Source organism: Periplaneta americana, chromosome 8, assembly GCF_040183065.1.
Source record: "Periplaneta americana isolate PAMFEO1 chromosome 8, P.americana_PAMFEO1_priV1, whole genome shotgun sequence".
NCBI classification, from domain to species: Eukaryota; Metazoa; Arthropoda; class Insecta; order Blattodea; family Blattidae; genus Periplaneta; species Periplaneta americana.
The window spans coordinates 38,923,807-38,948,955 of NC_091124.1; the positions used below are offsets into that span (position 1 = coordinate 38,923,807).

General features: G+C 35.4%; 1 protein-coding gene across 3 annotated transcripts in view; it reads right to left on the minus strand.

Moving 5' to 3' along the window:
• Ist1 (IST1-like protein) overlaps nucleotides 1–20,713 on the minus strand; it is a 30,000-nt gene extending 9,287 nt beyond the window's left edge. For 2 of the 3 annotated variants that reach the window (XR_011333386.1, XM_069832769.1), the window contains exons 1-6: nucleotides 20,275–20,713; nucleotides 19,032–19,164; nucleotides 18,716–18,859; nucleotides 13,428–13,616; nucleotides 11,270–11,461; nucleotides 5,828–5,890 (exon numbers count right to left, since the gene is read on the minus strand). Coding sequence is in view for 2 of the 3 variants with exons in the window: in XM_069832769.1 (XP_069688870.1) it covers nucleotides 5,828–5,890; nucleotides 11,270–11,461; nucleotides 13,428–13,616; nucleotides 18,716–18,859; nucleotides 19,032–19,164; nucleotides 20,275–20,543 (990 nt within the window). In the remaining variant the exon portion in view is untranslated. The remainder of the gene's footprint in view (nucleotides 1–5,827; nucleotides 5,891–11,269; nucleotides 11,462–13,427; nucleotides 13,617–18,715; nucleotides 18,860–19,031; nucleotides 19,165–20,274) is intronic. The other variant, XM_069832770.1, reaches the window with a different exon arrangement.
• Between the last annotated feature and the right edge of the window lie 4,436 nt (nucleotides 20,714–25,149).

Sequence of the window (25,149 nt, forward strand, 5' to 3'; positions counted from 1 at the left end):
CATGTACACCAACGAGTTCACTTCTTTTACGCACACGTCCAATATAACATCAACTGAACCACCAAAACATTCAAATTTGAAAATTGTACTTTCAATAATTGTTTCTTTTAAAATTATTCATGTTTATTTTTTATTTCATCATCGTTAATTAAAACGTTTCTTGTTTATTTCATCATCCCTAATTAAAACTTTTCTAACACTTGTTTATATTATTTAGGTTATGTTTGTTATAGCTTCTGCTATATGATATTATGGATAGTCACGTAACAGAGATTGTTTAATACTAAGATTTATTGAAAATCATCTGTCAAGTGACGTTGATTACTGGGATCCGGATCATTGAAATGGAATGCAAATGTTTTAATAAAAATGAAACTGAATCAACAAAGCCTTCTTGACTACAGTCTACAGAGTTCAATGATGATTCCATAGTTGGCACAACTGATACCGATAACAAGAAAACACTACTGCCATCTAGCGTAATGTTGAGATGGTACAATAATACATTTGAAGACAGTTGTATTTTCGTAAGCCAATTAATATTTTATTGTACACTTTGTTACTTCTAATCTTTATATAGCCTACTTTCTTCTATTCGTGTAATAGTCAATTAAATCCCACTCGAGTTTTGATTTTCTCTAGATAAATCTGCTCGTGTTCCACTCGCAGATTTATCAATAAAATCAAAACCTCTAGTGAGATTACTGTTGATAAAATTCCAGTACCTACACTGGATAGTAATCATCTTCCAGCCATAATATATTTTACACAGAGCTCCACCACCTATTTCTCCAGGAGGAAAACACTGCTAGTACCCATAAGATTTGGATCACAGCTACCCCAGCGTATAGGGACACTGCGCGTCAGTACCTTTGATTTAGTAGTGCCTTCTTTCAGAGACTTTCAAACCAGCTCTATCTGCATCAACAGAAGGTTCTGCCTTTTTCCCTAGAGTTGGCGCTGATTTTGTACCAGCAGTCGACAGCAGAAATACTTTTCAGCAAACTTGCCAATGAATCAGGATTGCTGTTCCACAGTTTGTGGGTGCTATGTTAATAATAATAAAAAAAACCGTGCTGCTACAGCCCATGAAGGACTCAGACCGACCAGCTGGCTGCTGGCCTCATGCCCACATGCCGAAGCAGAGGTGGACGACCATCCAACCAGAATGGAGGTATCGTGTGGTTAGCACGATGATCCCCCCAGCCGTTATAGCTGACTTTTGCAACCGAATTTCGCTACCTATCATAGCTCCCCATGTGCATCACGATGCTGGGTGGGCACCAGTCCATACACTGGCCGAAATTTCATGAGAAAATTTCTTCCTTCATGAGGACTCGAACCAGCATGCATCCCGTAACACGAGTCCTAGGCAGGATACCTTAGACCACGACGCCATGATGCAGGATGGGTGCAGTGTTTAGAAGTGAAATTATATGCTAATGGAGGACATGCGACCAGAAAAACAGACCAGAGAAATTCGCTCAGTGTCCAATCTTTATCATTCCTATTCGCTGGCTACCTACCAATTTTCTTTCATTCATTCATTTGTTGACAAAATGGCAAAATGAAATACGCCACTGAAAATTTCCAAGGATTTGACTCTGAAATTTTTATGAATGTGCATATAAATATTTCATATAGCATGGGTAATACTCGTCGTCAACAACACCACCATGTCTACGAAAATAACATGTTTTCCAGTTCGTGAAAATGTCTACTTCAAGTCCTGTGTATTACATTTACTATGCGACATCATTCCATAACTTCTGTTCCCTAGTCACGCATTTTAAACATCGTATATTTAGACGTGACTCCAGTTTGAAATCAGATATTGGTGAGTAATTATCAAATGAATCAAGAGTGAAGCCACTTCGTCTAATCAGATAAACCACTTGATTCAACTCAACTTATCTAACTAAATAATCCAAGTCATCCAACTTGCACTGATTAAAGTTCATTACACTTCCAAAAGTTACGAAGCATGACTTAGAAAGGATGTGAGGATATATAAAGACGAAAGCAGTTCAGATTAATGGTTTCTTCTTCAAAATTGCTTGCTCTGTTGTCACAATTTTAATCTGTCTCCCATTTCACACATATTCTTACAAATAAATCCATGGCACTCAATTTATGAAATAAAAATACTTAATATATTGACATCAATGCAAATAAAAAATTAATATGTATCTGTTTCACAGATTCAGTTTTCCGTGTGTTGAGAGAAAAACAGGAAAAAATGTATTACAAGTACTGTCAGTTACGAATTTAAAAAAATGGTTTTTAAATGCACGAATTGTATCCTTCACCTGACATAATTAGGAACATTAAATCCAGACGTTTGAGATGGGCAGGGCATGTAGCACGTATGGGCGAATTCAGAAATGCATATAGTGTGCTAGTCGGGAGGCCAGAGGGGAAAAGACCTTTGGGGAGGTCGAGACATAGATGGGAAGATAATATTAAAATGGATTTGAGGGAGTGGGATATGATGATAGAGACTGGATTAATCTTGCTCAGGATAGGGACCAATGGCGGGTTTATGAGAGGGCGGCAATGAACCTCCGGGTTCCTTAAAAGCCAGTAAGTAAATAAGTAAATAAGAAAGGTTTTTAAATAACTAATGACATTCTGAAGTGTTTTTTTTTTTTGTGAGTAAAAGCAATGGATAAGGCACAAATAAGGCTTAAAAATATAATTAAAATTAGGCATATGCACCATATATGTTGCAATAAACAAAGCAGTGGAACAAAATACAATCAATGTTCAATATGCCCACCATTAAGAAACAGAACAACATTCATGTCGATTCTTATCAACAACAAAATGAGCATATACAAGGTGGAACAATTACAATGTTCAGATTTACAGAGCATTTAATAAATTTTAAAGAAGGAAAAGTTCGTCTAAAGGGCTGGATTCAGGAAGAGTATCTAAAACACTCATTCCATTTCCGCGTTGAATAGCTATTCTTAAGCGATGACGCAAATAAATAATTAGTGCATCAGTGATCACCAGTAATGCGTTGGCACTCTAGCTCCATTTCACTGCCGAATACCTGCAGACGTGCAGCATCTGCTGCTGAATTAGCCATGAAGAAAAAAGTCAATACTGAATTAGCCATAAAGGAAAAAATCAATAAATATGCACATCTTTTAGACAATTATATCTTTATTCCCTTTCCTGTGGAGATCTTCGGTCCTTGGAGTCATAACGCTCAAGTTTTGGTACCTCAAATCGGCCAAATTTTGATCTCCATTACTGATGATCACAGGGGCGGCTCTAGGAGGGAGTAGCAAGTTAGCGCTACCCCCAGAAATTTTATCAATAAATAATGTGTGTAATAATCATTAATGACTTACCAGTAGTCCTATATACTCTTCTAAACATAATAAGAAATACCCCTATTATCTGTAGGGCACTTGTATGTTCATCTGTACTAGCCTTGTTAACTCTTTGTCTGCTAAGGGACTTTGGGTGCTAGAGGGGCAGGTGTGGGGAGAAACTCTGGAGGCATGGCCTTCGCTAGCAGACAGTTTATGACGTGTACACACACGTCGTTTGACGCAAGGCTTCGCGCCTTGAAATCACTGCCTTCTTGATCACATTGCTGTATAGTACGTTATACCGCATTTTATGCTTCAGGTGTTGTGTGAGTTTTTGTTGTCTTGTTGAAAGTGTTAATTATAAGAGAGTAAGTAATTAATAGTGTACAAAAATGAATTCTATTAATAGTTTACAATCACAATCATTTTCATCTAGGTCATTAGAGGCGAAAATATAAATAAAAAGGCTTGGTAGACCAACCTGCTATTAAGTTTTCGCAAATAATTTCTACGAAGGGTAGGACTTTTAACAGAATTTTTAATGCTAATATGTTCGAAAAACATGATTGGTTGTGCATCTGCAATGTCAAGAATGCTCTATTTTGTTTTCCGTGTATGTTATTTGGTGGCGAAGAAATGGGGACTAAAACAGGAATGATTGATGTGCATCTTCTAAATGAAAGGGTTAAGAAACACGAGGCATCGTCAACCCACATAAAAAATGTCCTTAATTTAGCCTTCATGGGAATTGTAAATATTGTTGCTCAGTTGGATGGTGCCTATAGAAGAAACATTGAACGTGATAAATATCTTCATTAATTGTATTAGATTCTGTGACTCCTTTGAATTAGCACTGAGAAGTCACGATGAAACGGTTTCATCTTCTAATCTAGGCATATTTCGTGGTCTCATAAATTTCAGTGCTGAGCTAGATAACGCTCTAAAGACCCACCTAGAAAATCCAACAGTTTTCAAGGGGACGTCAAAAATCATTCAAAACGAGCTTTTGGCGTTTATGCTAGAAGTCTGTCATGAAGAGATTTCACAGCAGATAAAAACTGTGGACTTTCTAGCTGTTACTGCAGATGAAACAAGTGATGTCTCCAACAAATTTCAGATGGTGGTTATTTACATACATATCCACAACAACAAACCTGTTGAAAGATTCTGGGACTTCATTGTTCCTACTGGTCATGATGCAACATCTTTGGCTAAAAGCATAACACATGAGCTTGATCGTCATTCAGGAACGTATCCCAAGATACTGATCGCTCACACATATTATGATGGTGCTTCAGTCGTGAGTGGTTCATTATGTGGTGCTCAAGCATTGGTCTAGCAAACTTACATAGACGCAGCTTATGTTCATTATTATGTGCCAGCTTAAACTGATCATGCAGAATGCCGCATCAGCTAAAGAGTATAAAAGTACTGTCACCGACAATATGCAACCCCCTATATTTCAAGTTACCAACCGCCACTGGATGATCGCTGTAGCACTACTTATTTGCGTCAACGCTTAAGTATTGCTAATCAACGCGGAAATGCAATGAGCATTTTAGGTACTCTTCCCGAGTCCAGGCCTTTGGACGAACTCTTTCTTGTGTAAAATTTATTAAGTGCTCAGTGTGTAAATAATTTTTCTAAATGGTTATTGTATAAATATTTCTAAGTATTGCCTTAGATTGTTATAAATGATTCACTTATTAATTTATATGTCTTACAATTATTTATTAATCTATACATACTTTTCGCCCTTCCAAAAATTATGTCAATCTCTACTTCTGATGCTACATAGAATCCAGTAAAACCATTTTTTTTAAATCCGTCACTGGGAACACTTGTAAATAATTACCGAAAAATGGAAATTATATAGAGTAGATACTTTTCTATATTGTAATTATTAAGTAATAAGTATTAATAATCCAAAAATACTAGTACCTTCATTTAAAGATTATATAATCAGGGCTAAGTAAAAGTTATGTTTTTAGTTTGCATACTGTCTCTTTAATAGTCACTTTTAACTGCAAAGTCATATTGAGATTATCTGCTAGGAATTGTACAGTAGTCTTCCATTTTTTTGTCATCTACCGGCCACCATGAAAACTAATCCGGCATTTGCCCTTTGAATACTAAATTACACTTACCTGTTAAAAAATGAACCAGAGCAATGAAATAAAACTTGACTTTTATACAAATAGCAAGGCATAACCATGGAAACAAAATTAAATTAAATTAAAAAAACAGGAATGCAAAACTTTTCACATCTTTCCCTCAGTTAGAAAGCTGCACTTCAATGTCAGATGTCCTTCTGCAAAGCAAAGCAATTTGTTTAAGGCAATAAAAATAAAAAATTAAAAACAAAGTACCTTCAAACTGCATTCCTTTCAATGAATTATTAATAGACACCAATAGGACAAGAGGAGATGGGAAAACAAATTCGAACTTAAATAATAGACTTCAATTACAAACACACACATAAGTGCTGCAACTGTTTGTACCTGTTTGTTGTTATCATGGAGATCAGGAGGGAAGCTGCTGTATGGAGGTGGAAGGGATGTATCCTGTGAACAGTCCAGAAAGCATAAAAGCTACATTACATGCTGCATGCACCAACCATGCTTTCAAACTCGGTGAATAAAAATAAGCACCATATGAACTACAATGTTGCCTATGTAACCACAAGTCCGTTCATGATACGGATTTCCACGTACAAAAATGACATAAATACAGCTCAGAGATGTCATTTAGCACTGTTCCATATCATTATCATTATCATAATCAAAAACAGCAGAAATAGCTTTTGAAATGTGCATTAATATTACTTTTTATAAAATATTTAGTTTCGGAATAACTGTTATACAGGGTGTTTCCGAAGTGGTGTTACAAACTTTCAGGATGATGGCGAAGGGCACATGTATCAATTTGAGATGAGAAACCCTGGTCCGGAAATGACTGAGTCGAAAGTTACAAGCAAAAATAGTTGTGTGGAAATGAAATAATTTTATTCCTCTGTACACCTTATTTATGTATATTTATCTGTACATCTTACACATACTGTATTCACCTGATGTTGTTTACGTTGTCTACTTACAGTATTTCATTCAGTGCGCTGTATGGGGGTGGGGACAGGAAACTACACTAAAGCAATGCAGATAGCGTAATGTGTAACAGACATGGTCGGTCCTGATATGCACGTCTGTAGACAGCAGTGTATGTGTACAAGTTGCAGTGTCCAGTCGATCAGTCCTAGGGAAATGGAGGAGTACACGAGAGCGGAATAAGCAGACCTGATTTTCGAATACGGATGAGCCAATGGGAACAATAGACAAGCTCACAGATTGTATCGGGCCAAGTACCCACATAGGAGACATCCGGCCCTACCATTTTTCCACGACTCTTCCAAAGGTTAAGGGAAGGAAGGCATGGGTTGTCAAATTACAATTCCACTTCCACACAACTAATTTTGCTTATAACTTTCGACTCAGTCATTTCCTTATCTCAAATTGATACATGTGCCCTTCGCCATCATCCCTGAAAGTTTGTAACACTACATCGGAAACACCCTGTATATTCTAAATATCAAAATTAGTAATGTCAGAGATTGTTGTCATCTATTATACCTAGAGATTGGAATTTTTTGTCGAGTTCAAAGTGCAAAATGTGAGATTTTCAAATGGAAAAATCAGTGTTTTCAATTGAATTTTTCGGTATTTTTCAAAATACAGAGCTTTAATAGCACGATAAATACCCTAACTTTCAAAATACATTTCAGAAAAAAAGACTGACATTTTCTGTTGACAAGCAACAGTGTTTATCAGACAAAACATTATTGTATGATGAAAAGAAGCGTTCACGGTCTGCATTTGCACATGGCATCCAAATAACTCGAAACACAGATTGTGAAAAATCAGGATAGTTTATGGTCATTCCCTGCAGCACAGAAATAATGTCCACTTCTTAACCAGAGCTTAGCTTGTTTTTCACCACTCCCTGCAATTCGTTCGTCTTCCTTGCGAAAATTAATCACCGATACATGTTTTGCCGATTTCAAATGTTTCTCAACCATATCTCTTTTTTCCCACAAGACCTGATAATTACAAAATTTACACATCACTGTTGTAGACATTTTATTATTAGGCATTCTTGTAGCCTTACTTGCATACGGACACAATAATGTTCTTTCACCTATGCGCGGCACTACAGACAAATAAAACATGCACACGCAACACGCTCCAAAATAATATGAACAAAGGATGCATTCGGTAGGCTAACAACGCTTACAATATGATTCTCGCACGTTGATACATACGTTGGATATGACGTCAGAAGTGTGTTCAGACCACGTATTTGAACGAAAAAAGATTCAGTACCGGTACTATTGAATGTGCAATACTAGTGACCATAAATATCGACCTTACCTATGCTATGGCTATTGATTGTAGTAAATTGAAAATACATGCACATTATTTGCTAACTGCTTAAAAAATAGTCATTTTCGCAAAAGCATAAGAAATTCGCGAATTGATACGGATTTCGCGATGTTTCGCGAGTTCAAATCAGGCATAAATGGTTTGAAGGATGTATATTTACTATAATTAGACGTTGAGAAATATTTTTTTTTCCAAAACTAGCGAAAATCGTGGTCGCGAAGTATTCCATTCCACACCGTCCAGTCAAATAATGAACGCTGATCAAAATACCCCCCATTTCTCGTGAAAAACAACAACTGAATAGACTACAGTGGACTTTATGTTGTCAGCAAACAGCTGGATACATTAAGAAGATTGATTGAAGTATTCCATTCCCTAATTATACCCTAGTGGTGGAGAATTTCAATGTGCATATACTGTTGTATTTTCCAGCCCTATAAGATTATGTAAACAGTATAACAGGGCTATATAGTTTCAAATAATTTTCAAAATAGTTACCTGAATGTTTGATTTATGTCATCATCATCCTTGCATGTATTGGGCCTAGTGGCCCGTTACGGTTCTTGCCAACGCTTGAACGGTCTGCCCAAGGATCTCTTGCGTGGAATTCTAGAACGAGGCATTCTGATGACATGTGAGCTCCAGTTTTGTCTGTATTTCTGTAGGTATTCCGTAATCAGTTCAATCTGCAGTTCTTTCATAATGTCAAAATTTCTAATGTGATCCATTCTCATATATCCCGCTGTACGATGCATAAATCTCATTTCTGCCATCGTTAATCTTTGTGAATCAATATTACAAATCGTCCAAGCTTCACTACCAAAACAGAGTATAGGTCTGGCCAATGTTTTATAAATTCTGGTGCACGTGTACTAAGGTTGGTTTGAATATCTGATTAATTATCCCCATTGCTCTGTTGAATTAATAATTTTCCCATTCAAATCTTTTTCTTCTTCATATGAAATTTGGTAACTGAGATAACTGAAATTTTTAACTTGTTCGATGATCTTATTATTGATGCAAATTTTGCTACGGACTGGTTCCTTTCCTAAAAAAGCCATCACTTTAGATTTGTCAGTTGAAATTTCCATATTGAAACTTTCTGCCATTTGATTAAAGTTGTAAACCAAACGTTGTAAATTATCTTCTGAAGTTGCCATAAACACAATATCATCAGCAAATAATAAGGTATCTATTTGGGACAAACAACTTATCGGTATACTTCCATGTGGTTGCAATCTCCATTCCTTAATAATGTTATTTATGTAAAATCTAAAATTTTCACAGTAAAACAAAAATACAGTAAATTAAATATTTCTCTTTCAACATGCTTTCTAGAATAAAATTATAACGTAACCCATTGTTGCAGCTCTAATAAATAATACGAATAAAAAAAGACATCTAATGTCAAGCCATGAACTATGTCATTTTTTTATCATATATTGTAAAGCATTTTATAGAGGGCCATGCACGGGACTTGTGTTGTCACATTGGCAATAGTTACAAGCACAAACCAAAGAAAACAATATTTATTACTTAACCATTCACCATTCTAAAATAAATGACCCGAAAAAAAAATTCCAGATATACTTCCAGTGAATATTTTACATGTACAGTATTTTCAATATTTCAGTAATATTAAAGAAATCCACTTCTTTTAAGTAACAATTTACATTGAAAGCCATGTTCAACTATATTTTATCGAAATGAAAACTCTGTTACCGAAAAATACATTCACTTCTTTATTTTACAGACAGTGCAATATAAAAGTATGAAAGCTACTGCAATTCTGTAAAAACATTTATAAATTTCCACTTTCAAAAATGTTCGAAATTATGTCATCGTCAGATTTCCATAGCAAGAAACACAATAAAATAAAGAACCTGTGACATCTCTAAAGTTCATTCTTCTACAAAATGTTAGGTTTTTGTAATAAACAAATTGTTAAACTTTCAAGGTTCATTAGAATTATAAAAATCACTAAGTACTGCAAATATATTCTTTAAACTGTAGCCCTTTTCAAAACATAAATAACATATATCACCAATTTCCAATAAAATGTTCTGTAAATATAATATTCTTTAAAATGTAACCCAGCTTCTGAAGAAATACACAGCATAAATTAAGCCTTTCTAAGCAAAGATGCAGACTATTTAACTAGTAGAATTCTGACTGTTTATCATCTGATTAACAGATCAGAATATTATGCAAATCTGGCTTTCAAGTATAGCTCCCTGTAAAGCCGACTTGAATAATTTCAAGGGAGAAATTGTTCCAGGGCTGGGCATCGATTGGCTGAGTGCACCAATGCTCTACCAACTGAGCTACCCAGAAACTCTACCAGATCCCTGCTCAATTATTCCCTTTTTATCCACATACCTCAAGTGGGTTGACAAGACGTCAGAGACCCAACATTGTGTGAACACTTTCTGTGTGACTTAAATTTGTGGTTTCCTGTTAACAGTGATGCGTATTACACAAAAAAAAATATTATACAGCCATTCCAGTTGTCTATATATTGAAAATTAAATAACTTTTGTCAACTTTTATTATTAAAATCAATTTAGAAGATCAGTATCATTTTAAAGAAAAAAAGTTGTTTGAATAAAATGTATTATTATTGCAGAAAATTAAAAAAAATGTTCCGTCACGGATGTTACAAGATTTGTGAACTCACTTCACATCTTATTAACAAAAAGTGTAAAACTCAGGTCTCTGCCTCAAGAAAAAGAAGATTCACTCATGCAAATCTCATGGCATCCAATTAGTTCACAAAAACATAATCGATAAATATTTTATTGCTGTTTCTTCCATGTTACAGATGAGTTAATATCCTTCATTTTTCCAGTTTCAAAACAACTGTGACATTTCTAAGTCAAAATATTCACTTGAGCTGTAAGATTAATTGTTATTAACTCAAACTACTTAAAATACATGGCAGAAAGAATATAGTACAGAGTAAAAAGTCCCTTGAGCCTGGAGCTCTGGAATTAACAGTCCAGGCTCTCAAAATATTTCTTCAACAATAGCTTCTTGAAAAACATACATTAACAGCTGATCTCTCTATGAGTAAGTGCTGCAAACTTTAGGGAAACAAGAAGTATATACCCATTACCTAGCCAAGGACCACTTGTAAAATATTTTCCTTTTAAAATAAAACATTAGAATATTTAAATTTAGAGCCTTATCTACCAGTATGTCTTGCGCTAATAATAAACAAATATTTCTGAAAAAGACTTTTTCATTGAAATTCCAGTTTACCTGGAATGACTGTTTACAGTTTATAGTAAAAGCTTCTCAGTGCAAAGTACTTGCATACAAAGCTTTCCGTGTACTTAAAAATAAGAATTGCAAGGACAAAAGAAGTACAAATGTTTACTAAAGAAAGCATAAATGCCCCTAACCCTCATATCATCAGAAAACGAAATTCGCACAGTGCCTCTAGAAAACAAGTGTACCAACACAACTGACAACAAAACATAAAATACAATAGGAAATATGTTCTCTAACCTGGAGATTTGTGTTGAGAGGCTTAGATGCAGCATCATATCCTGGTCCCATGTCATTCCCAGGTGGTATGTTATAGGAGAAAGGCACTCCATAAGCAAACGGAGCATTTGGGGCATTTGGTGCTTGTGATGGTAGTGGGGGCGGAGCCACGAAACCACCAGACGACGAAGTTGGTGGAACCTTTGGTTGATTCTGAAAAAAAAAATATTATCTGTCAGTACATACAGCATGTGTCATCAACCTCATCATCCACAATGCCATCGAACTTACATGTAATATTACAACTTCTTGATAAATGGGGAAGAGATTATTATTATGATTATGACGGAGAGTAGGCCTATGTATGCAGAGATGATTTTTTCTGATGAATTCCATTACTTCAGTTTTATTAACTGAAATTTCCATCCTGTATTCCTCAGAAATGAGTTCTAATTGAAAAACAGAACATTGGAAGTCATCTTCAGGATCAGCTAACAACATTGGTTAACAGCCATTTTGCGTCTGGTATGTGATATAACAATTCATATCAATTTTTGGTTGTAGAATCCGAAACGGCCTTCAGAATTGCTGAATTTTTAAATGTTTTTACATTGTTAATGTTGTCATTTCTTCAAGGATAATGTGTAATAAAGCAGAATTATGATGGTTAAACTGTGTATTTGGATATATTATATGGTGGAACAAGTTTTCAAAAGAGTCACTATTTGGCAGAAATGTTTAATTGTGCGAGAAGTGTACTGGCTTTGTCTGACAGGCAGCATATTCCGAATCTCACTGGACTGGTCGACAACAATGACGTTACACTGCAGCGAAATAGGAACAAAACTGCTGGAAGGTTCGATGGCTATCATGGTGGCTGTACAGACAACAGTCTGTGCTACGCTAGCAAGATTTTGCGAAATTTCCGTACTGTCATCTCGTTCAAAGAAAAGAGAGCATAAACAATTTATTTCTTGAACCAGTAGTAATAACTGGTCCGTTGACATGTTCGCTCATAAGTCATTAACATTTTGTTTTTACGTTGTGCTCATTACAAACAATACAGCAGAATCAAAGCAGAACACACCACCATGACACAACAGTGCACGATGTCATTCGTCTGCTAATTCCCGCCCTATACAAGAACCAATCAGATTCACTGATGGCGGCTGATAGAGACTGCCACCACCTCTGCAAGCTGATGGAACCGGTGCAACACAGGTGGAGTATCGTTGAAATTCGAAACACCGTGATGCCATCAGATTACTCAGTGCTGAGATTCAGAAAATGCGCTCAGAGATGACTCAGCAAGCAAAGTCAGCTCAGCAGTCCAGTGTTTTTCGTTGGTTTATAAGAGTTTTTTATGATGTCAAGAAAACTTTAGTGGGGTTCTGAGTGTTATACATACAAAAGTGTTCTGCCCCAAGGCATGTTATGCTTGAATTTAAAATGGTCCATATTTACCAATATCGTATTACTGTCTTTGTGTTAATGCTGTGTATCTAGAAAATGTGACGTGATAGAAAGAAACTCATTTTTCCACTGAATTCTGCATCCCAAAATTAGATTATTCAAAAAAAGTTTCTAGTTGTCGACTAGTGTAATATTACATCATATGCAAACAGTAATATATCTAACTTTAAATTACTAGTATACCACTGGATTTGAAATGTTAATGCTATTAAATATGTAAGGGCGGCCGGTTAGCTCAGTTGGTAGAGCAGCTGGCTGCAGACTGGAAGGTCTGGGGTTCGATCCCAAGTGGTGACGGGATGTTTCTTGTTGCCAAACTTTCAAAACGGCCCCGAGGTTCACTCAGCCTCCTATAAAATTGAGTATCAGATCTTTCCCGGGGGTAAAATGCGGTCAGAGCGTGGTGCCGACCACACCACCTCATTCTAGTGCCGAGGTCATGGAAAGCATGGGGCTCTACCTCCATGTCCCCCAAGTGCCTTCATGGCATCTGACGGGGATACCTTTACCTTTTTTTTTTTTTTTATTAAATATAAAAGGCCCTATGAAATCCCTCCTAAGAACAAAGTCTTCTACAGGAAGACGGTAAGCTGAGAATTTTCACTGCCATAAGAAGACCCAACATTTAGAGGAGTTGGAACCAACAAACTTCGGACCTAACAGTAAACACTAAAACTACTTAACACCCCAGAATAAACATACTTACTGGATAGCTGAACGGCTGAAAATCTGGAGGCTGCTGTGGTAACAAAGGAGGTTGTGGATAGCCAATAAAACCAGCTGGCTGAGGTGGAGCAGTATTGCCTCCATTGCCTCCACCAAGGTTGTTCTTGTCAGAATCAACATCAATCAACAAGGCATCAACACCCATTGACTGCTGGTCCTCTTTCATTACCTGAACAAGGAAACACAAAGAAAAAATTATAATCATCACCAGAAAAAACAGACAACAGAAAACGTCTAAAGCAGGGATCAGAAAAATCACTGCTACATGCTTCTTAAGGGGAGAGGATAGTAATTTTTAAAACTTTTTTCTTATTTGGTGTAAAATATTAATTTTTTGTATGTAGAGAGCTCATGGCTATAGCAACTCAACAAAATATAAATATTTTGAATAAATTATTTGGGAGGCAGATTTGAAAAAAAAAATGTACCCAATGCAGGATTTTACTAAACTCGATATATCTAAGCCATTTTTAAAGATAAATTCAAACACTATGTTACAATTTATTTGTAAAAGCACGCTCTACAAACTGTCTGTAACAAAAATTTGATATTAGTTCCTACATTTGTAAAATAAACAATTAAAATTTAATAACATTTTTTTTTATTTTCTTTCTTGCAAACAGAGAGACTTATTTTTAAAATGAAATCAATTAGGGAAATTCCGTTACAGAGAAAAGTTTCCTAGTAGTCTAGAGAATGTGTATTCTAAATTTCATTCATATATCTTTAATAGTTCAAAAATTATATCGATTTTTGTCTGGCTATGTAGCGAAAAAAGTAAAGTTCCAGAAACAGCAATCAAAGGGGGTGTGATTTAATAATCCACAGCGCAGGAACTTGAAAAATGGCGTCTCAACATCCAATAAGGGCACAGATACCCACACAATGTTATACAATGTATTCCACACACATCACAGAGTATTTTAAAGAAAAATTTGGTTTTGAAAAAAAAATGAAGTTCCGGAAACAACAAACAAAAGGGCGGTGTGATTTAAAAATCCAGAGCGCAGGAAGTTTAAAAATGGCGTCTCAACAACCGATAAGGGCACAAATACCCACAAAATATTATACAATGTATTCTACACATATCACAGAGTATTTTAAGGAAAAAAATTGTTTTTTGAAAATTTACTCATTTTTCACCAAAAAATACCATCCTCTTCCCTTAAGGAAGTCTTGTACAAAGAATTTATTTGGAAACATTCTCTGACATGCACAATCCCCCAACTTAAGTGGATGTGATTTCTATTTCTGGGGGTATCTAAAAAGTAATATGTGAACAAACCCGAAACACTGAACAACTGAAGACAGCAATTCGTGAAGAAATTTCAAACATCACAGTCGAAATGTTGAAAAGTATAAGAACTAATGAGAAACTTCAAAGAGTGATTATAAGAATGTATGCATGCTGGCAGAGGGCAATTGAAGGATGTCATTTTCAAGAAAAGAAAAGAATAAAAACGCGCGCACGCACGCACACATCACCCCCCCCCCCATGTGCGTTCTGCCCATGGGTAGGTCTTTCACTGCAAACCCTGCATTCTCCAGTCTTTCCTATTTTCTGGCTTCCTCTTATTCTCCGCATATGATCCACATATCTTAATATCGTCTATCATCTGATATATTCTTCTACCCCGAACTCTTCTCCCGTTCACCATTCCTTCCAGTGCATCCTTCAGTAAGCAGTTTCTTCTCAGCCAGTGACCCAACCAATACCTTTCTCCCTTTCTGATCGGTTTCAGCATCATTCTTTCTTCACCCACTCTTTCCAACACTACAGGCTGCTATTTTGAAAGGCAAACACGAAGTTCTTCATCGAAGGCCAAAAGCCTATTTTGTTGTTGGGCTTTAATGTTTGTCAAACAAGAAAATGGTTGTTCACACAAATGAGGTGGTTTGAACCAACAACGAAACCAAATTATACACTTGAGGAACTATTTATTTTTATTGGAGGGTGAATCTTCTAAAAATTTGGACATCGAAAACCTTTACTCTAACATCCCTGTTAAGGAAACTATAGGTATTATAAAAGATAAATTAAGATTAGCGAACATAGATCACAATATCATAGAACAAATCGTGAATCTACTTTCTGTTACGCTAAAGCAGAATTATTTTTCTTTTAATAATAAAATTTACCAGCAAACAAAAGGCCTGGCGATGGGTGATCCACTTTCCGGTCTCCTTTCAGAAGTCTTCTTACAAAATTTGGAATGTAAACATGTCCCCAATTTGATCACCCAGTTTAACATACTATTCTATGCCCGTTACGTAGATGACACCCTTATACTTTACAATAATGACAACACAATACATGAAGAGATCCTCAAAAGTTTCAATAATCTACATCCTAACCTAAAATTCACCTGTGAGATAGAGCATAATAGGTCTATAAACTTTTTGGATTTGAATATAGCCATAAAAGGCTCAAACTTTTGTTACAACATTTACAGAAAACCCACCACCACCAGCCACTCCATTCAGTTTGACTCTAACCATCCCTACATACATAAAATTAGCAATTTCCGCTTCTTAATTGACTGTCTACTCAAAGTTCCACTAAACAAAAAGAATTACCAAGCAGAATACAAATACATTTTACATTTAGCACAAATTAACGGCTTCAATAAAAGACATAGGCCTATTACCAATTTGATATGTAAACGTAAAAATAAATTTAAATTGGAAACCAAAACAAATACTACTTTAACAAGTTCTGTGAAGAAGGTCAAAATCACTAACTGGAAACCTACGACATTTTTTGGCAACATTTCGTACAAACTAGGTTCAAAAAAGATAAAATTAACGTGGCCTTCCGGAGTAATAATAAACTTAATAACATCATTCCAAACAACCTACAAAATCACAATAAATTTGCTAATAGTGGGATTTACTTATTATAATGTAAAAACTGCCCTAGCAAATATGTGGGCCAAACCAAGAGAAATTTTCGTACACGTTACAGAGAACACGTTTCCGATTTCAAATATAATAGAAATAAGTCAAAATTTGCAACACACCTCATTAACCACAATCATGAACTCACAGGTATAGAAGACACCCTCCAAGTTTTAAAAATTGTCAATAACTACAAGTACATGAATGCCGCAGAAGAGTTTTACATTGCCACCCACTCTAATAATAATATCCCTCTTCTTAATGAGCAATATCCGAATTTAAACAACCCGCTATTCAAGATCACACAGAAATAATTCCGGTTCATCTACTAGTCTTGCCTGGTACACAGTTTTCCTCGTATGCTACATTCCAATGTAAAGTTCAGTCGTGTTGCCGTTTCTATGGACTCAAGTCAACCTCTTCTCAACCTTCTGTAAGTATCGTCATTTTAAGACTTTATAAAAAAATTTAATTGTTATCAAAAACTTTCCTTTACACCACCCTCTATACTTTACAGGGCTTTATTCCATACATCCATATTCAGCAACACGATCGTCCTATATTGTAGCATTTTCATCTTTTTGGAACTGTACCTGCAATACTTGAAGAGGTCATGCCTTCTTTCTTCGTCACATATACTTCCTTGTTAATACATCGTCCCCAGTATACTCTATGATATCTGGATAACTTTATCTTGCCACTTGTTTTTAATGGCATATTATTCAGATTGCCTATTATACCATTTTAATTTTTTAACGACTGTTTTTAACTAGAATATCTCAAGTGTTCATTTTATGTCAATATGTTTTACTTTGACCTGAAGATGCCAATTTATTGGTGAAAACGTCTGTCATTATTTGTAAATGTTACCTCATGTACGAGGGGGATCCAGGAAATAACGACCGTTCGCGCATACCCGCCACGCAGCTGACTCCCCTTCCTTGTTTGAAGGTCAACTGGCTTCCTTAACATGTGTTCTCATAATGTTGTGAGTACTGGTTGCAACAAGTCGTCATGTACATTTTGTGTTACTTCAAAATGAACGACGTGATTGATAATCCCGTCGACTGTGAAGTAAGGAGTGTGATTCGATTTTTGAATGCCCGACATTTGAAACCTGCAGAAATTTACCGGCAATTGAAAGAAGTGTATGGTGATACTGTAATGAATGAAAGAAATGTGAGAAAATGGTGCGAAATGTTCAACAATGTGCGAACAAATGTCCAAGATGAAACTCGACTCGGACGCCCATCACTCATCACAGAAGACCTGAAGACTAAAGTGAACGACAGAATCTTGCAAGACAGGCGCACATCACTCGACGAATTGCATATTGCCTTTCCTGACATTTCTCGTTCTTTGCTTGGTGAAATTGTGTCACAACATCTTGGCTACCACAAAATCTGTGCACGATGGGTTCCACGGCAACTGAGTGACCAACACAAAACTCAGAGAATGGCCTCAGCATTGACATTCTTGATGCGATATCACACAGATGGAGACGCCTTTCTTGATCAAATTGTGACTGGTGATGAGACCTGGGTATCTCACAACACCCCAGAGACCAAGCGCCAATCACGTCAGTGGCATCATCCCTCATCACCCAAGAAACCGAGAAAATTCAGACTCTCTCAACACAAAAAGTCATGGCTACTGTCTCTTGGGATCGTTTTGGAAGTGATGAAGAGTTGAAGAAGACAGTGAACACCTGGCTTAATGAACTGGTGGCAGAGGAGTATAACACGGGAATTCTAAAGCTAGTGAACAGATACGACAAATGTTTAAATGTAGGTGGTGATTATGTAGAGAAGTAAAGGAAGCTTCAGTTATGTAACAGACTTTGTCTTTTCAAATAAATATATTTTTTTTATTATTACAATAAAACGGTCGTTATTTCCTGGATCCCCCTCGTAGTAACATAAAGATTTAATGTAATACTGTTAAGTATTGACTGCATAAAACTCACCCATTAATTGATCTTCTAAAAATGTTTTGCAAATTGGAAATGGTTTGGCTCAAATATATAAATACAGCATCTGTTAATAATGGTTTTTGTAAGATATAACTTGAAAGTAAAATGACTTTTTATGAATAGTATTAGTTAATAAATATTGTTTTTTTTTTTTTTTTTTCAAAAACTTAACTGTGACATGGATCACTTACTGTACAACACAAGCTTATACTTTGGCCTAGATGAAAACACTACGCATCAGGCTGCCGAGGTTCCCCGAGGTTTAGTTAAACATGTCTAGTGAAAAAGGTTAGGAAACACTGCCCCTAAGGTATGTTTTATTCAATGTATGTTAGCGAAAAAAAACGAATCAGCCCAGATTCTGTTCCAGAAATTGTCGTTTCATCTGTCTCACACACCTGCGGATCTGGTTCATATTCAATGTTGTAATTCTTTGCGATCTCTATCAGATATTTCTCAACCAGAAGCTTGGGTGGGGACTGCACACTCATCTTGTGTTTCAGTTTCTCTGATATTGATGCAACAGCCTCTTCCCTGCATGCCTGCAACACAATGAGAAACAACATTAAAAAGATTGACTTCGTCTTTTGCATGAGTACTATATCAACAGCAAATAGTAGCCTTTTAAACAATAAATATATGACAACTTTAGATATTCCTTATCATTAATGAAAATCTACATAGTAAACCTAAGCGACACAATAAGAAACTCACGTCAGCATACTGTCGGCCATATTTTGCAGTCAGAAGCTCTGAAATTACTTTCATTTCTGCAACATCTGTTTGCATCCGCGGTGCCACCCAAAGAAGACTCGATATAGATTCTGCCAGGCCTTCATCCAAAGTTCTATGAGAAAGTTAAAATTACATAGTAAGAAATGTACACCAATGCTTTTTACAAACACAGGCCTAAGCAAAGTTTTTAATTCCATTGATGTCAAAATAATAATGCAACAAGTCTTCGAAATGTTACTGTAATTCAGTGAGGGACTGTGGTAAGTGCTACTATTAATGAATGATTGAATTTAATGGAATCCAGGTTTCAGGGGTATCAGTTACAAACTAATAATGTTGTATATGACGAAGAGAAAACAATAGCCTATAGCTTACATAGCTGTCAATTCCACAAGGAAAGTTCTAGTATGCAGGAAATTGTAATGGATGTACCTCAGAAGTCCACATGAGGGCCATTATTATTCATTCTTTAATTTAAGACATAAAAAATGTAGTTGGCAGCACAGCAAATATAGTCCTATATGTAAATTACTATTGCTATCAGCGAAAACGATTCACACACATCAGCTCTCAATTTCAACACAAATAAACTGACAAATGATGTAGTAAGATATTTCAGTTAATTATGGCCTGAAAATCAACTAAAGAAATGTCATGCTGCTTTGACGTAAAAAAATGAAATATATCATTTTACAAATAATAGTCAGCGTATAGGGAATTGTAAGTATGGACACTTCGCATCGGTACCTTTGATGTAGTATGACTGATTTCAATGACCTTCAAATCAGGGGAAATTGTAACTCGAGTAGTGGAGTCTATGAAATTATACAGTGTTATGTAAAACAGGCCTATAACATGATGATAATGGTAACTAAAATCTCTTAATATATCAATAACAAGTAGCAGATGAATTTATTAAAATGCTTCTACGGCTTCATTCATTTTGTAAGCAGAATATTTGGGTTGCATTACATAAAGTATTGCCTACCCTAACTAACATGAACAATTACTAAATAATGCAGTCCTTAAGTGTGCCCATGTGACATTACTGTCATGTGTATAGGGACTATATTATCTCAAACTAGTTCCAGTAACAATCTGATTGTCAATAACTCTATTGTCAAGAATTGTAGCGAATAATGACATTCAGATTGTTCTATACCATGAATCAAGACAGCACTAAATAAGCTCCTAAAAGAGGTTAGAAATAACAAAGACTTACTTCATTTGCTGAATCAAACCAAATCTTGCCAAGAGCAAATCACAATACATTTCTACAACTTCCATTGCCTCCACCATGTAGTCTTCTCTAATAATGTGTTCAACTCGTATTTTTGCTCTTTCATATTTCCCAGCCGAGATATAATCTGCAATCTCTTTCCTTGCCTTTTGGGCCAATTCAGTTTTCTTTTTTTCTAGTAACTTCAACCGGTTAATTGCCAATCTTAAGTGTGTTTTTAGCTTTGTATAATTCGGTCCACTAGAAAACATTGTCAGCAACTTAAATTATAGTTTATACACTCCCAAAGCTTAAAATTACTTCTTAGGTTCTGTAACTCCTATTTCTTAATGTCTTTACTTCGTAACAAACTATGACATCACTACAGAACTACAGCAGTACACAGGAATGCAATATGCAAATCCAGTTCACACAGCTGACTCATATTTGTGTGATCGACAGTACTACCAACTAAGAATTAACAATCATTACAATTACATTACAACATATACAATTAAGTAGTTTATTTTTCTTATCAACATGCTATGAATAATGTACATAATTAATTTTAACTATGAATAAGATTTAGTTCTGCAAAGACCAGCAAATGAAGTAGCATATTAAGTTTTGAGGTGTCGCACGCATGCTGAAGTTGGTAACAAAAATCTCGAATACGACGTAAGTGAATGAGGATGGAATCAGGAGATTGAGTGCTGCACTCTAGTACCCAATTTTATTATTAAAATCCGTAGTTACTCAGAGACTGATTACTTCGGATTTATACCGATTGCACAAAGGCCAAATGCTTGGGTAGATCGAAGTTTACGGACTAACCTAATTATGTTTCAGTTATTACTGAACAAACTGTTTCTCGCATATCGGTTGCCATAGTAAGAACCAGAACGCGGACTTTAAAAAAATTGCTGGTGATTTCCGAAAAGAACAATTATCCTTAAGTGTAACCCCCTGATTATGTATATATGTAAAAACAAAAGCAGTTAAATTTGATTGGTGCATAATGTCACTAGCTTACAATCCGTTGCTGTCAAAATACCCAAAGTTACCATTACAAGTACACGAACATATTTAACGTAGGATCAGCATAGTTATATGATTAGAATATTACATAAATATAAAGTAGACACCAATTCAGATGAATTAGTACTCAAATCATTCTATTACGAACATAAATGGTCATTGTCAGTTTTAGGTGCAAGGGCAATAAAAATGTGATTAAGTACAACCCGGCCAAGTCAATCCCTTTGGGAGGTGGGAGCGAAGTACCGGTAACGTAATTTCCGTTTTTTACTCCATTTACGCTCTTTCTTCTCTTAAGAAATTTTCGATCCAAAATAAAAAAAAGGAACAATCCTCTAAGAAAGAAATAAAATGGCAAGTTATTTTTGTTAAACTAGGGTCTTATGATATTTTGTAAAACTTGTGTTTCTTGTTTTAAGATTCTATACCAGTCAGCACTGTCTAATATTTTATGTTTCAAAATGTTTTGCGCTGTTTCACATGTTGCACTTAATTTTGAAGTGTATTTTAGTAATTAGGTAAACCTATCAGAGTACCTTTTACTGGACTTTAAATAATAATAAACCAAATTTGCTGATAAATTGTGTTAGCGGAAGTTCACGCATTAAATACCGCGAATAACCCATCACCATAACGATGTAAGCCTACTTAAACAACAAATAATTGCAAGGTTGCTTATATCTTAATACGGTATATATATTTCAGACTAATCTTATGAAAACACACCATACATTTTTGGAGACTGTATTAATAAGAACTTATCCACATACTGCTCGTATGTACGACAACAGTTGGGAGATTTGTGAAAATTATGAGAACTGTAACTTTAACAATTTCTGAAAAAAACTAGACTCAGTTTCTACAAATGTTAAGTAAACAAGAGTAGGTACTAATTAAAAATCCCTTATTTGGTACTTAAATAAGAGACAAGACATAGAGAACAAGTGTTGAATTTGTAAAGGACAGGAACAAAAAATGTGATTTTTAGTCATCCTTCAAGAAGGTAAAGACTGAATAGGGGTTGGAAAATGAAATTTGCAATTTAAGAAAATGAAGCTAGATAGACCTGCACATGGGCAGAAAAACCTGTTCTTGTCTATCTTTCTCACGCACGCTGCACCACACACACACACACACACACACACACACACACACGTGTGTGCGTGTGTGCATTGACCAATCGGGAAGCGGAAGCGTCTTATGTGTCCGTCTGCTATCATTGCATTTCGTGGAGTCGCCTGTATGTTTTTCTGCATCAGTTTCGTTGTCTTTAAACTGTGTGTGACTTTACAATTTTTCTTGGAATGTAGGCTTTCACAGTTATTATTGAACAAAACGTTGGTGTTTATATATAAGTGACAGAAAACGAGTGGATTTCTCAAGGGGGCATAAATAGATGAAATTTGAATTAGCTAGTGTACAAATTGTTGTCGAATTCGTAGGTTGTACCTCGTATGCCGTGTGTTCATCATCATCATCATCATCATCATCATCATCATCATCATCATAAATTACCATTAACAACACCATCATCAATAATAATAATAATCATCAACATATTCGGTGAGTAACTGACACTAAAGTTTAATTAATATAAGACTCAATCACAACATAAGATACTGTATCTCAGTTCGACGACACACACCTTTCATCTTCATATGACCACTAACTTCAATATTGCATATTGTGGAAAGTTAGCACTAACATATCAGGTAATAACACTTTTGAAACATCTTTAGTAATAGACAATAGCTGGCTTACCTAGGACACTGTCATTGTCGTAGACAACGGGCTGGTCTCTCCAAGGCTGCGCTCTAGCGTGGGTTTGAATCCCACGTGGGCTGATTATCTAGTTCGTTTCTCCAGTTTTTCCGAACTATAAGACGGATGTCAGGTAATTTCATGGCGAGCCCCAGTCTTATCTCATCACGAATTACACTGGTACTCGCAATTGATACAATGTTGTCAAATAACCTATTAAAGAAATAAAAAAAAAATGTGGTACATTTTAATTGACTTAAGTAGGCCTACTATAAAATGTAAAGTTTGTAGTTACTAGCCATTCAGTAAGTAATTAATTTATTACTTAGTTATTAGTTAGTGAATTAATAGTTATTTAATTATTTACATAAGCAATTAGTTGGTAGGCTACTTAGTAGTTAGCTGTTGCTCAATGTTACAGAAAAACATTCATCAAACATCCTTTTTAAGATTACGGTACAATAATAATAAAATATATGCTCATCTTTTGTTTACCAATGCTATATTTAATTTAAATAAACAAAATGTGTGTAGAAAAGTATCAACAGTTTATTACTGCTCCAATACCCAGTGAAAAATCATTACAGATAACGTCGATTGTGAAATTAGTAATAAAGAAATTAAACAATTTAATACTTACTTACTTACTTACTTACTTACTTACTTACTTACTTACTTACTTAATGGCTTTTAAGGAACCCGGAGGTTCATTGCCGCCCTCACATAAGCCCGCCATTGGTCCCTATCCTGAGCAAGATTAATCCAGTCTCTACCATCATATCCCACCTCCCTCAAATCCATTTTAATATTATCCTCCCAGCTACGTCTCGGCCTCCCCAAAGGTCTTTTTCCCTCTGGCCTCCCAACTAACACTCTATATGCATTTCTGGATTCGCCCATAAGTGCTACATGTTCTGCCCATCTCAAACGTCTGGATTTTATGGTCCTAATTATGTCAGGTGAAGTATAAAATGCGTGCAGCTCTGCGTTGTGTAACTTTCTTCATTCTCCTGTAACTTCATCCCTTTTAGCCCCAAATATTTTCCTAAGAACCTTATTCTCAAAAACCCTCAATCTCTGTTCCTCTCTCAAAGTGAGAGTCCAAGTTTCACAGCCGTACAGAACAACCGGTAATATAACTTTTACAAATTCTAACTTTCAGATTTTTTGACAGCAGACTAGATGACAAAAGCTTCTCAACCGAATAATAACAGGCATTTCCCATATTTATTCTGCGTTTAATTTCCTCCCGAGTGTCATTTATATTTGTTACAATTTAATATAGCCTACAATATTTAATAAATGCACTTTGATTTAAAAGCGTGAATGTAATATAATTCTATAGAGCCTACCTTCTTATATTTAACAATTTATATAATTTCATAGCAATAACGTTTCTAAATTTCCACAATGGCGTCAACTTTGGATTAAAACTAGATATTTTAACAACAATCTGTATTTCTATGTGTGGCAATGTATCAATTCGCATATGTTAGCAATTAGTTACAAAGTAATCCGCTTTTATATTTAATAATTATGAGAAAATATTTATTTTTTATTGTCGTTTGATTTTCGCAAAGTCGTGTATGATATCTCAGTAACACGGAAGTTGCATTATTAAACTCGTGAGAAATATTAGGACTCATATATATTTTTAAGCTCTCTGACCTGTTCATTTGCGCATTGCGCGCCCATTTTGTCGTATCTGTTCTAGTGCGGTTGCCTTTTGAAGCTGACCTGTCTTCAGCAATTTATATAAGGTAAAAATTTAGGAATTGGTGTACATTGTCTATATCAATTAGCTATGAATTATTTCTGGCGTAATTAGACATAATAATCACACTGTGAGAATAATTATTTTCAGAATATACGTATTACGTTAAATTCGATGACACGTAACTGAGTACTTCATTATTGTGTTAGGTCTATCAGTTGCTACGCGTGTCTAAGTTCCTCCTTAAGTTCTAAAATGCGTACGTAACGCTAATTCGAATTGTTTTGTAATTGTATTTTTGAAAACTGTATTTTTAATATGAAAATATCGGTTCAGAATTAACTTCATAAAAAATTAATTTCCGA